This window comes from Salmo salar, chromosome 10, assembly GCF_965601325.2.
Source record: "Salmo salar chromosome 10, fSalSal1, whole genome shotgun sequence".
Lineage (NCBI taxonomy): Eukaryota > Metazoa > Chordata > Actinopteri > Salmoniformes > Salmonidae > Salmo > Salmo salar.
This window is the reverse complement of record NC_138300.1, coordinates 93,212,046-93,225,737: the sequence shown is the minus strand read 5'-3', so window position 1 is coordinate 93,225,737 and position 13,692 is coordinate 93,212,046. Positions and strand designations below refer to the sequence as shown.

The following is a 13,692-nucleotide window of genomic DNA, read 5'->3' as shown; positions in this document are numbered from 1 at the left end:
AGTGAATATCTCTCCTGCATGCTAAGAGATGGCAGCAGAGGCAGTCTGGTGGTAGTTCTCTTGGAATGCCTAGCACAGGAGTGCCTGCTCCCCTGCTGCTCCCCTGCTGTTGCCCTGCTATTCCCCTGCTGTTTCCCTGCTATTACCCTGCTGTTCCCCTGCTGCTTCCCTGCTTCTCAGGCTCAAAGTCCTTGGCTGAAAGGGTATGAGGAAATAGACAGGAGCTGTTCTCATAATCAGGCCAGACCATGCTGGGGTTCCCATCACAAAACCTGTGCTAGTAATAGCGGGCAGTCGGGGTACAACGAGCAAAATGCATAAGAACAGGATGAGAGGTTTTGATGTGTTGAACAGATATAAATATCAGTAGTCATGTGTTTTACTTACTGGGGGTTGCTCATGTTGCTGTGTTGTTTCTGTGAATGGACGTCGACACGATTGTTACTCTTGATTTAACCAGAGAATAGAGACTTGGCTCACACCACACCTGTGGAGAAAGGTTAGAAAACAAGGAAGTTAATCAGAGTCTCTCCATAACTCTTCACATTCTGACAACAATGCAGTATACACATCTCATGTATAAACACTTGTTCATTATACTTTTAACTATTTAACATTTGTTTTGAATGTCATGTTCATTAAATGTTTTATGAATTCCCAGAATAGATCGAAAACAATCAATTGATATATACGTAAACATTCTCATGCAGTATAGTTCTGCTATGGGAGTCCTCTGACATATTTAACTCTGCACCAGGGGCTCAGAAACATCACATCACTTGCATAACAAGTATGGAAGGATGAGAACACTTTATGCCATAGGAAATAGATACATTGAAGAGTTCATTGACAGTCCATTCCAGCAGCTTTCCACTGAGTAAATATGAGCTAAGAACAGACAGGAACATAGGCTTTACCCAGACAGGATCACAAACATCTGAGTCTTTGAAAAGGGGTATTACTGCACAGGCAGCTGCATTCCCCACATTGCAGGTATAAACTGAAGCTCAATTTGCTAGTGCCTCACTTTTCAAAAGTCTGATGAAGTTGTCAGCAGCAATATAAACACATATCAGTAAGCAGCATGGGCTGTAGAGGTCGTTTAACCTGAGCTTCAATCATTTAAATGCCGGGGCAGAGAGGAGAGGTTCATTTGTATAGCATTGTATGAAGTCAGTGGAGTGTCTGTCTTACAAACAAAGGCAAAGGGAAAACCTTCAGACACAACGAGTTGTGGTGTGGAGTCAGTATTCGGAGCTATAGCAGAACAGAGTAATGTAGTATAGCACAGCAGATTAGATGTCATTCAAGATAAATCAATTCAGGTCATTCAAGGACTAGAGTGTAATATTGCATCACTGCAATGCCCAAGAAAAAAGACTGCACACAACTGGCACCTATAGAAAATCTGGCCACAGCACAGGCAACAGTGTAGGCTATGCAGTGGAAAGGTTGTTCGACCTGTGCAGAAAGACAGTGAGTGAAATGAAAGCATTTGAGATACTGTATGCAGGATTTCTGCTTTTTAAAGAAACCTGTCAATCACAGTGTCTAATGGATGGATGTGGCCATAAGTCAAGGGCTGGACTTGACAACCTATCAAACAAGTTAGGTCTTTGAGACAAGCTCTCTGGGACCAGGTAGAATATTGCATAAAACATCCATCAATTCCAAGACTTGAGTAAATACTTACACTGCTGTATACTCATCATCAAGATAAGAGATCCCTCTAGCAGACTGTAGATGAACTGTTGCCATATATCCATGTGCTCTCCAACATAGCTCTTGCATTCCTCCATACAGACAATAATTACTTGATTTTCAAACGGTTTCCCCAGGAAATTAAGCCATACAGCAAGGCAACCATTTCATATTGTCCAAACCCTTCACTTCCCAATAGTCTACTGTCTACATTTCAGTATCCATCTCCTCAGTCAGAACCCAACATGTATCCTACATTTGAAGTTCCCCCAACAAACACATGGTTGTACCTTAAAGACGTGTCAACACTGATCCCTGCTAAACTGATTAAGGCTACTATGTCTCAATTATTTTTCACAAGGCCCTGGACAGCTTTCTACAATGACAATTATTCTGGTTCAAAGCACGTGTAACAACAGATATATAGGTTGCTACTACACAGTATATACTAAACATAGTACATTATATGTTTTCCTGATAATTTAGCAAAGCCATCAATAGTGCAGCAACGATAAATTACGAATAAGACAATTATGGTGGTCATTAAGACGACAGTAAAAGAAAAGGGGGACGGAATGGATGAAAGAGCAGAAGTCACAGGCGGGAAGTATCAAATGATTTATCAATATGCTATTCTGACAAATAAACCTACCTTTTATGCTCTACATTGTTGAAAGTATGGTCGTGACTCATGCTCTCCTAATGATGATGGTAATGTCTCCCTTGCCGATGATCAGTGTGAGCGAGGCTCGGTTGCTGTGTGTAGGCTGCTGCTATCCTCTTCAGATTTGGATTGGCTAACGACCCGTGCTGCTGCTTAGAATACAGGGCACAACGAAAAAGCCCGATCCTTATTGTAAGCATCATCATTCACGGAGATGCTTTTAAATGTCCACCACTATCCACCTATTCAGTTAAACGTCATCTTTCGGAAGGAGGGCATTTTAGTGCCCAGATCTCGCCTGCTCACAGGGTTTCCCTACGATCACGCTAGGGACTCCATGTGTCCAGTAATAGGTTAATGACCAGGAGCTGTCCAGGTGCTGAATTGTGATCCCGCGTCATCCACAGAAGCGAGGCAGCAAACTATCTCTCACAATGAAATGTGAGATGAAAACCCGAAATAACTGACGTCTTTATGGCAGTCATAACGAGGTTTTTCAAGCCACCCCCCCCCCCCCCAGAAGCGTCGATGTAAAAACACTCTCGCTTCACTTCACCTCTTCAGAGCTTCATCTGTGTTCCTCGCGATAACATCGCAGTGATCGCAGGACAGCATCCAGTTCCAGTCACCTTGCTAATTATTAACTGGATGGCAGGAGGCTTGCATTCTCAAAGTTTTTCTGATAAAATATCAAACGGATTTTGTCTATGACACAATTGGCTAAACCATGGTGTAAAGAAACAATCAATCACATAACTTTCATAGATCTAGTATGGGGGGCTATAGGTTCCTGAAACGATGATACTTGACTGACATTGAGGCAATCTTGTATTTAAAAAAAGTAGAAGGCCTATTTAAAGCGGCATTCAGTAGTTGAAACAACAAATAAGTGTTCTCATCACCCCTGTTTCGGTAAAAAAGCTGAGGGATGGGGCTGGAGAAATGTAACCCCTCTCAAATTCATAGACAGAGCTATGGATGGAAGGACTGACCGTCCATTATATCAACATTATAGTTTGAACCACTTTTACTTTGTTAACAAACATTGTAATTAAAAAACGGTATATGTTGGGTTCTGATGGGGTAAGACAGTTGAACTAAGCTCATGAGGCATTTCTGGGTAGATATCATTAATTCAGAAGTCCAAAAATGGAGGAAGCAACTGCAGATTTCCCCTTTAAACATTAGTGAGTATGATTACAAGTGGTAGCACTTACCCCTGACATTTATCTTTGACATAAGTGTATTTTAACATTGAATGTTTGTGATTTATAAACTGCACGATAACCAAATATTCTGAATAGCCAAATTTCCCAATTTACAATCTATAGTGTTTGACCTGACAGTTAAATTCTCAGCACTATGTGACAAGATGATCACTCCCTTATGGTGTTTTTCAACAGAGCAAAAGGGTTATTTGATCAAATCAAATCAAATTCTATTGGTCACATATACATCTTTAGCAGATAATGGGAGTGTAGCGAAATGCTTGTGCTTCTAGTTCCGACAGTGCAGTAATATCTAACAAGTAATCTAACAATTCCTCAAACAACTACCTAATACACACAAATCTAAAGGGATGGAATAGGAATATGTACATAAATATATGGATGAGCGATGGCCGAGCGGCATAGGCAAGATGCAATAGATAGTATAAGATACAGTATATAGATATATGAGATGAGTAATGTAAGATATGTAAACATTATTAAAGTGGCATTGTTTAAAGTGACTAGTGAGTCTCTATGTAGGCAGCAGCCTCTCTGAGTTAGTGATCGCTGTTTAGCAGTCTGATGGCCTTGAGATAGAAGCTGTCTTTCAGACTCTTGGTCCCAGCTTTGATACACCTGTACTGACCTTGCCTTCTGGATGGTAACAGGGTGAACAGGCAGTGGCTCGGGTGGTTGATGTTATTGATTATCTCTTTGGCCTTCCTGTGACATCAGGTGCTGTAGGTGTCCTGGAGGGCAGGTAGTTTGCCCCCGGTGATGCGTTGTGCCGACTGCACCACCCTCTAGAGAGCCTTGCGGTTGAGGGCCGTGCAGTTGCCGTACCAGGCTCTCAATTGTGCATCTGTAAAAGTTTGTCAGGGTTTTAGGTGACAAGCCAAATTTCTTCAGCCACACTGTCTGTGTGGGTGGACCATTTCAGTTTGTCTGTGATGTATACGCCGAGGAACTTAAAACTTTCCACCTTCTCCACTACTGTCCCTTCGATGTGGATAGGGGGGTGCTCCCTCTGCTGTTTCCTGAAGTCCACGATCATCTCCTTAGTTTTGTTGATGTTGAGTGAGAGGTTGCTTTTCTGACACCACACTCTGAGTGCCCTCATCTCCTCCCTGTAGGCTGTCTCGTTGTTGTTGGTGATCAAGCCCACTACTGTTGTGTTGTCTGCAAACTTGATGATTGATTTGGAGTCGTGCATTGCCACGCAGTCAGGGGTGAACAGGGAGTACAGGAGGGGGCCAGTGTTGAGGGTCAGCGAGGTGGCGATGTTGTATCCTACCTTCACCACCTGGGGGCGACCCGTCAGAAAGTCCAGGACCCAATTGAACAGGGCGGGGATGAGACACAGGGCCTCCAGCTTAATGATGAGCTTGGATAGTACTGTGGTGTTGAATGCTGAGCTGTAGTTAATGAACAGCATTCTTACATAGGTATTCCTCTTGTCCAGATGGGTTAGGGCAGTGTGCAGTGAGATGGCGATTGCATCGTCTGTGGACCTGTTGGGGCAGTATGCAAACTGAAGTGGGTCTAGGGTGGCAGGTAAGGTGGAGGTGATATGATCCTTGACTAGTCTCTCAAAGCACTTCACGATGAAAGAAGTGAGTGCTACGGAGCGATATTCATTTATTTCAGTTACCTTTGCCTTCTTGGGTACAGGAACAATGGTGGCCATCTTGAAGCATGTGGGGACAGCAAACTGGGATAGGGAGCGATTTAATATGTCCGTAAACACACCAGCCAGGTGGTCTGCGCATGCTCTGAGGACGTGGCTAGAGATGCCGTCTGGGCTGGCAGCCTTGCTAGGGTTAACACGTTTAAATGTCAACGTCAACAGTAAAGAGGCAACTCCGGGATGTTGGCCTTCTAGGCAGAGTTCCTCTGTCCAGTGTCTGTGTTCTTTTGCCCATCTTAATCTTTTCTTTTTTTTGGCCAGTCTGAGATATGGCTTTTTCTTTGCAACTCTGCCTAGAAGGCCAGCATCCCAGAGTTGCCTCTTCACTTTTGACGTTGAGACTGGTGTTTTGCGGGTACTATTTAATGAAGCTGCCAGTTGAGGACTTCTGAGGCGTCTGTTTCTCAAACTAGACACTCTAATGTACTTGTCCTCTTGCTCAGTTGTGCACCGGGGCCTCCCACTCCTCTTTCTATTCTGGTTTGCGCTGTTATGTGAAGGGAGTAGTACACAGCATTGTTTCTTGGCAATTTCTCGCATGGAATAGCCTTAATTTCTCAGAACAAGAATAGACTGACGAGTTTCAGAAGAAAGCTCTTTGTTTCTGGACATTTTTAGCCTGTAATCGAACCCACAAATGCTGATGCTCCAGATACTCAACTAGTCTAAGAAGGCCCGTTTTATTGCTTCTTTAATCAGGACAACAGTTTTCAGCTGTGCTAACGTAATTGCAAAAGGGTTTTCTAATTTTTTGTTTTATTTATTTTATTTCACTTTTATTTAACCAGGTAGGCCAGTTGAGAACAAGTTCTCATTTACAACTGCGACCTGGCCAAGATAAAGCAAAGCAGTGCGACAAAAACAACAACACAGAGTTACACATAAACAAACGTACAGTCAATAACACAAAAGAAAAGAAAAATAGAAAAGTCTATGTACAGTGTGTGCAAATGTAGAAGAGTAGGGAGGTAGGCAATAAATAGGCCCTAGAGGCGAAAATAATTACAATTTAGCATTAATACTGGAGTGATAGATGTGCAGATGATAATGTGCAAGTAGGGATACTGGGGTGCAAAAGTGGAAGAGGGTAAGTAATAATATGGGGATTAGGTAGTCGGGTGTGCTATTTACAGATTGTCTGTGTACAGGTACAGTGATCGGTAAGCTGCTCAGACAACTGATGCTTAAAGTTAGAGAGGAAGATATAAGACTCCAGCTTCAGAGATTTTTGAAATTTGTTCCAGTCATTGGCAGCAGAGAACTGGAAGGAAAGGCGGCCAAAGGAAGTGTTGGCTTTGGGGATGACAAGTGCAATATACCTGCTGGAGCGCGTGCTACGGGTGGGTGTTGCTATGGTGACCAGTGAGCTGAGATAAGGTGGTGCTTTACCTAGCAAAGACTTATAGATAACCTGGAGCCAGTGGGTTTGGCGACGGATATGTAATGAGGGCCAGCCTATGAGAGCATACATAATGATCAATTAGCCTTTTAAAATGATAAACTTAGATTAGCTAACACAATGTGCCATTGGAGCACAGGAGTGATGGTTGCTGATAATGGGCCTCTGTACGCCTATGTAGATATTCCATTAAAAATCAGATGTTTCCAGCTACAAATGTCATTTACAACATTAACAATGTCTACACTGTATTTCTGATCAAGTTGATGTTATTTTAATAGACAAATGTGCTTTTCTTTTAAAAACAAGGACATTTCAAATTGACCCCAAAATTTGGAACGGTAGTCTACATGTATATATATTCTTAATCCATTCCTTAGTTAGATGTCGTGTATTTTGGGGAAATGTGAAATTGTTAGATATTACTTATTAGATATTACTGCACTGTTGGAGCTAGAAACACAAGCATTTCGCTACACCCGCAATAACATCTGCTAAACACGTGTATGTGTCCGATACATTTGATTTGATTTGAACTGCTAACTGTTTTGAAGAAGTCCACAGAACAATGTTTACAAGAGTGCTGGAAGTGTTGAGGCAGGAGAAGTGTCATTAAGATGGCCAGAGGAAAGCAAAGTTCCCACGAGTCTAGCTATGCCTGTGCTGTTTGTTCCAATTCCCTCTCACCATACCAGTCATTCCATTGCCTCTCACCAAACCCACAGATTGTCTATTTAAAGCCAAGTTGAAGTCACACAGAAAACAAGTGATCCACCAGGTGGTCCACGCCCCACCTGGATAGATTGTGTGATGCAATGATAATTACTTGGCTTTGATAAACTAATTCATGAATGTATCATTACAGTGAATGCAGACACCGATTGTCTGTTTAAAGTAAACCACTACTACACATTTTCTTAGTGAAATGTCAAAATTGTAAAGTGATCGTCATTTCCACAAGTGAGGAAGCCTTTGTTTACTTACTCTGTAGTGGGGATATTGTATTCTGAGGCAGTCATTGAAAACGACCCCATTTTACTATATCAGGCATCCTACCAAAATGAATCAGAATCAATAGAGAGAATCCTGACATTTAGCATGCCTTTTACAATGTGGACAAACAGCTATCACAACATTTCTGGGCTCAAAGGAACACGCCCACATTTGTGCTTTTGAAGGCCCAACAAAAAGCAGTTGGCAGAGTTATTTTCAACAGTCTGTCTCTGTGATTCACCTTAGAAACCTGCACTAACCTTACCACAAACTGGGATTTCCTGAGGTGGTAAGGACAGATTCATAATAATACTATTTATAAGAGAATAACAAACCTCTTTATTATTTTCATACAACGGTGATAAGTCCTTGATATGATTAAGGACGCATAACCAGTTTATTTCTGTTATACCTTGTTTTAGTGCAGAAAGAAAGTACAAAACATGAAGCCTTTTTTCTGATTATCTTGTTGTCTATGTAAATTCATAATTTTGTCTATGTAGATTAATAATGAGCTGTTACTTTGTACATCATTCTTAGGTGGGGATCTTAGAGAACCCTGTTACATTCTTCAGGATAGAAACAAGGAAAATAAACATTCAAATGATGGCAGGTAAAAGACTGGCGAAATAATTTGATCAGGAATGCTATTGAGAATTTCCATATGATGTAACTGTATTCTTTTTATGTGTCTGTTAACCTAAAATGTTTCTATTCTCTCTTTTGTAGACCATGGTGACCCATGCAACGAGTTAGAGGTTTCTTACTGTATGAATGGAGGAAAATGCTTTAAAATTTATTTTATGGATACGCTTACTTGTCTGTAAGTTACTCTCTCATCACTATTCTCTAATGTCTCTAACAGTTTGTCAGCCATGAGCAGGTGTACAATGTTGCTTGGCAATGGGCTAAGGAAGTTCTGGGAACTTCTGCATGGTTTTAGCCTTTGTTTTACTTCAGCTCAGACCAGGCAGACCTACCCTGGTTCTTGGTTCTCAACTGGTGACAGCTTTCTTGAGAATAATGCAGTTCCTTCTCCCTCAGCTGCAGTGAGAACTACAAAGGCAGTCGTTGTGAGCAGTACCAGCTGTTCACCACTGCACATGATGCAGGGGAGACAGGACTGATCGCTGCTGTGGTCATCGTTGTCCTTTTTATTCTAGTCGTGTTGGTAGTAGTAATCTACTACACCTGCAAGTAAGTAACACATTCATTTAGCTTGATTCATGAATCCATAAGTATGCAGGAATAGTGTTGTCAGGTCTGATACAGTTTCTTCTACGTCTGTGTCATTCCTTGTATTTGTTTTATTGTTAGGGTATGGAAGGCCAAACCAAAGAACCAGCAGAAAAGCAGTGAACAACAGTATTGGAGAGTAGAGCCCAGAGTATGAGGCCTGTTGTATATTGTTTTTGGGACATCAGATTGGATAACAAAATGTTTCATGGACGGTGGTACGATATGGTGTGGGTCTAGATGCTGCTGGAGATGTGGCTATGAAGGACCAGAGGACAGAGGAGACTTATACCCACAAACATTCTGCAGCAAGCGTCAAACGTCAAGCTGCAGCCTGTTTGAGTGGCCATCAAAAGCTGAAGCCGCTGTAGACACAAAGACAGTCAGCCACAAAACCTTTTCTCCATACTGTGTGACTGGGTGTAGGACTGACTACAACCTGTTACAATGGCTGCATTTAGGCAGCCCAATTCTGATAGTTTTTTCACTAACTGGTCTTTTGACCAATCAGAGATCTGAAAAAGATCTGATGTGAAAAAATATGTGATTGGTCAAAAGACCAACTAGTGGAAAAAAATGCAGAATTTGGTTGCATGTGTAAACGCAGTCAATGTGTTTCATTCCAATGGCTATTTTCCACTGACATGCTTTTAAAGCTGGTGGATGGAATGGCATGGAGTGAAGCCCGATGCCTTCACAAAGGAATACTATGACTGTAAAATGTTTGCTTAGTCTTTGCTTTGATTGACAGATAAGTCATTGAGTGTGTCGAAGTTCAATTGTGAATGTGCGCTTTCTCTAAGCCTGTGATACCATAGATTAGAGTACAAAGGGGCAATACTTTGAATACTTCATGTAGAATTCACATGCTTTTCTCAATGTATCAATAATGCATCTATTTGTTCAACTTTCATACAAGTCAAACATGAAGTGAGCATTAGTTACAGTAAGCATCTTTCTTGTATTATATCACAAATCACAATAATAAATAGTACATTACTTATGATGAAACAAGGTGTTGTCTTCAGTAATCAATGTCAATCAAGACTATTGAAGTGATGTAATTGAGCTATAAGTAAGGATGATAATTCCTGCTATAAATACAATCGTTTACATTGGGGTATTGGCATTCGTAAGAGGTTCATCAATGGGTCTGGACCATAGAGAATTCAGACTTAGATAGTGAGTGGTATATTGTAATCTCCATAGATATACCGTTCCATTTCAGATGCACATTTGAGACCCAACCAACAGATGGTGCTAAGAGTCCCTCATCTTTAAATGAACTACCAGAAGTCACATCATCTATTCATGGCCAATTAAGACCACATCAATTCACCACTCTGCCCCTGAGGTGTTTCATATGGGCTGGATAGTAATGAGGCAAACCAGGGTTGGGGTGAATTTCATTTCGATTCAAGAGAGGACCCCAAACATTTGAACAGACAGTACACTTAAGACCTAATGCAAACTGCTGACTATGTGGGTAGTTTCAGGTCTCTCAATACCATCATGCTCTTCCCACGCAATTGTTTTGCTGAAGTAGATTAACCATTTAGGTACTTATCAGTATTGAATAGACTGTGATTTCAGAAGTCACTGGTTCCTGTTTATAGCAAAGCAGTATACTGCTGTCACCTAGTGGCGAGATTAGTAGGCTCAGTTCAGCAAAGGTGAGAATGGTTGTCACTTATCTGCATCAAGATTAACAACACCACCAAACTAATGACTTAATATTCAATGCACACCCATGTCGAACATTGTCTTTTATTACTCAACAAAACGGGCCGAAATGTATAAAAAGCAGTATCAAATTCAAATATACAAATGAGTGCTGTTAAATCATTCATCCACTGCCATAGGGAAAGATATTGTAGTGCATTGATACTTTGCGGTAGTTTTAACCTTCTATATTTGTAAACAATATAAACTCTCATTAGCCTCTGGCTTTGTCAAACTCGTGGGCGATTTTCAGTGCTGTGCTGTTGAGTCCCACAGACTGCATGTTAGTGATGATGGTCACCACTATTCCCTGAGGTAGGGCTGTAGTCAGTCCTTCGGGCTGCTGGACTGTCTCGCTGGGCAAAACCAGCAGGACACTGCTGGCCCCCACGGCGCCCCCTGTGTGTGAGACATAATGCCTGCGGCTCCTGCACTGGCCATACTTCTGCTCATTCTCCACCACCAGCCAGCCCTGTGCATACAGCCCATCCTTATCCCAGGAGGCCTCTGTCTTGTCCACAGGGGCCCACAGAGCCTGGGCTGTCTCTGGTTTGAGGAAGCCAGGCAGGAGGTCTGTGCAGTCCTTCAGGTTGGCCACTTGGTAGCTGAAGAGCAGAGCATTCCCAAACAGGAGCAGGTCTCCCACAGTGGAGAGAAAGCCACCTCCTGCCCACTTATAGGAGTTATCCACGTAAGGGCAGTTTACTATGCGTCCTTTCTTATTGAAATGATAAAACCTGCAACAACAAAGAAATAGTTTGTTTGAAAAAAAATAAAGTAAAAATAACCAGAACACAATAACAAAGCTGATCTTAGACCAATCGACCGCTGATATGCAGTGAAGCAAAAGGAGATTGGTCACTCATTACCTTGAGCGGTTATAGATAATGGGGTCATTCTCATCTGGCACAGTGTTGAGCATGCCCAGCTCCCTGAACATCTTCATCATGTGATCCAGGAAGCGCTGGCCAGCAGCTCTCTCCACCACGGCACTGAGGAGGGTGAAGGCGTGGGTTGAGTACAGGAAGGTGGTGCCTGCAGATGACAAACCACTAGTTTACTTTTACGTAAATTAATTTGAATACACATAGGACTCATTTGATTGACAGCGATAACTCTTCCATAGCTCCTACCAGGTTTGAAAACGAGAGTGTTGTCTTTGAACAGGTCCAAGGCAAGAATGACACTTTCAAAGCTGTCTTTCAGGTAGTACTCTTCTTGCTCAAACTCTTTTTTCTTCTGAGCCTGTTTGTTTTCCTTGCTATTGGTGCTGCTGTCCTCGGTCTTGGGGTTGTTTTCAGACAAGCTCTTTTCCTCTTTACCAGGCAGTTTTAAAGGTCGTTTGGCCTTCTCCCTGTCCTCCCTTACTTTCTTGGCATCCTTCTCGTAGTGCCGTATGCCACTCAGATGAGAGAGAATCAACCGTGGAGTTATTGTCACCTACATGTCAAAGAGAAAAAACATCCTCAAGAACCTCACAAAAACAAATATTTGGAAAAATGTAGGGAAAAATAGTGCTTGAGGATCATGCTTGTTTGGAATGTGTCTTTATTCCAACTTCTCAGAATCTCAATTTACATCTTCTCCCTCAAACTGTTTTTTGGGGAACTCAGGGACGTATTTCTGGACAGGGGCATCAAGGTCAAGCTTCCCCTCCTCCCACAGGCGGGCTGCTGCTGCTGTAGTTAGGGGTTTACTGATGCTGGCAATCCTCAGCACCGTCTCTGGTCCACAGGGCACACGGTTCTCCAAGTCAGCATAGCCAAGTCCTGCAACATGGACATCAGTTAGTTAGGAGCCTGTTTGACACAGCAGCATTATGCATTGCAATAATTTGGGAACATATGAGGAGTAAGTGTATTGTGTCTACTACAGTGAACCTAGAGGTACTGCATGACACCAACCTTCACACCAGACTTGAGAGCCATCCACAGACACACCGACCACCAGCCCTGGAGCCCCAACCTCATCCTGTCACACCAAGCAAGAAAGAGGTGATGACAGAGATACAGACAGAAAATGCATGAACGTGTTCTGACATGAGGTTGAGCTGCATGTGTCAACTGAATGTCATGTTATTAAACATTTAATTTCAAGAGAAAAACATTCTGAATGCAAAAAACGTCAAATACCTGTACCTTTATCCGCTGAACAAGGTCTCTGCTAACTTGAATGGCAGCACCATATCTTCCAGTATGTTGGAAGTCCTCTTCACATGAGAGCTCAGCTATGTCAGTGTGATATTTCAATCCCAAAGCTAAAACAATGCCCGCACCTATTCCCCCAATCCAAAACTTTGACCTTGAGTAAAACCGAGAAGTTATTAGACGTGAAGGTCTGAAACATTTTCTCTGCTGCTGTTGTAACACGACAAATGTCTGTTGTTTTGACAGCTGGGGGCACCGAGTTGGAGTAAACAAAGAGGAATAGCAGCGCAAGGTCACTGCAGGACAATCTTTACACTTGTCACAAAAACGCTTGAATGGCGAATAAAATAACCGCGACATATTTACTTTTCTGTAGCCTATCGATCGACTGACGTTTGTTTTACTGTAGAAAATCGCTACAATCGAATCGAGTTTGAAACATTTCCTGAGTCCCCTGCTTGCGTCAGACAAAGTTAATCAATGCCCGATCCAGACAGCACTAGCCAAATGACGAATTGGGAGCTCAGATCAACAATTTCAAACGCTTCTTTTTCTTCTTCAAAGAGGTTTAACGGCGTTTGGCATCCACTAGATGTTACATTACAGCTACGTACTATACTGGAATACACCCCCCTTATCCTTTGCTTAAAACATTATTAACCTTTATTTAACTAGGCAAGTCAGTTAAGATCAAAATCTTATTTACAATGACGGCCTACCGGGGAACAGTGGGTTAACTGCCTTGTTCAGAGGCAGAACGACAGATTTTTACCTTGTCAACTCGAGGATTCAATCCAGCAACCTTTCGGTTACTTGCTCAACGCTCTAACCACTAGACTACCTACCACCACAAATACATTAAAAAAAAAAAGATACCCTACCACCTAACACAAACACATTTCTTTATATATAAAATTGAAAAAAATAATGAA

At 42.1% G+C, this 13,692-nt stretch overlaps 3 protein-coding genes across 4 annotated transcripts in view; 1 reads left to right on the top strand and 2 right to left on the bottom strand.

Annotated features, from left to right (window-relative positions):
* LOC106561154 (transmembrane protein 266-like) overlaps positions 1–250 on the bottom strand; it is a 50,477-nt gene extending 50,227 nt beyond the window's left edge. The window contains exon 1 of the mRNA XM_082956623.1: positions 147–250. Within this exon, the coding sequence (XP_082812749.1) occupies positions 147–250 (104 nt within the window). The remainder of the gene's footprint in view (positions 1–146) is intronic.
* Positions 251–7,876: 7,626 nt separating this feature from the next.
* Positions 7,877–9,898, top strand: nrg4 (neuregulin 4). The gene is given in 5 exon segments (NM_001140814.2): positions 7,877–7,944; positions 8,196–8,268; positions 8,385–8,478; positions 8,700–8,852; positions 8,973–9,898. Coding segments are annotated over 4 exon segments (333 nt in total). The 5' UTR covers positions 7,877–7,944; positions 8,196–8,258; the 3' UTR covers positions 9,049–9,898.
* Positions 9,899–10,644: 746 nt separating this feature from the next.
* Positions 10,645–13,251, bottom strand: lactb (lactamase, beta). Of its 2 annotated transcripts, none has more exons than XM_014124810.3 (6): positions 12,746–13,251; positions 12,518–12,584; positions 12,192–12,382; positions 11,747–12,053; positions 11,483–11,648; positions 10,645–11,350 (listed from the first exon to the last, which is right to left on the bottom strand). In XM_014124810.3, exons 1-6 carry the CDS (start codon positions 13,118–13,120, stop codon positions 10,828–10,830), a joined length of 1,629 nt encoding a protein of 542 aa, XP_013980285.1. In that variant the 5' UTR covers positions 13,121–13,251; the 3' UTR covers positions 10,645–10,827. The 2 variants fall into 2 exon arrangements, with proteins under 2 accessions (XP_013980285.1, XP_013980286.1); XM_014124811.3 differs by having other exon boundaries at positions 12,752–13,250.
* Between the last annotated feature and the right edge of the window lie 441 nt (positions 13,252–13,692).

Excerpts from the sequence above, each read along its gene's own strand:
- lactb (XM_014124810.3), bottom strand. The coding sequence starts at position 13,120 with ATGTCGCGGTTATTTTATTCGCCATTCAAGCGTTTTTGTGACAAGTGT. Across the intron at positions 12,054-12,191 it reads AACAGTTTGAGGGAGAAGAT|GTGACAATAACTCCACGGTT; the intron begins GTAAATTGAGAT and ends TTTGACATGTAG. Across the intron at positions 11,649-11,746 it reads CACTCTCGTTTTCAAACCTG|GCACCACCTTCCTGTACTCA; the intron begins GTAGGAGCTATG and ends TGTCATCTGCAG.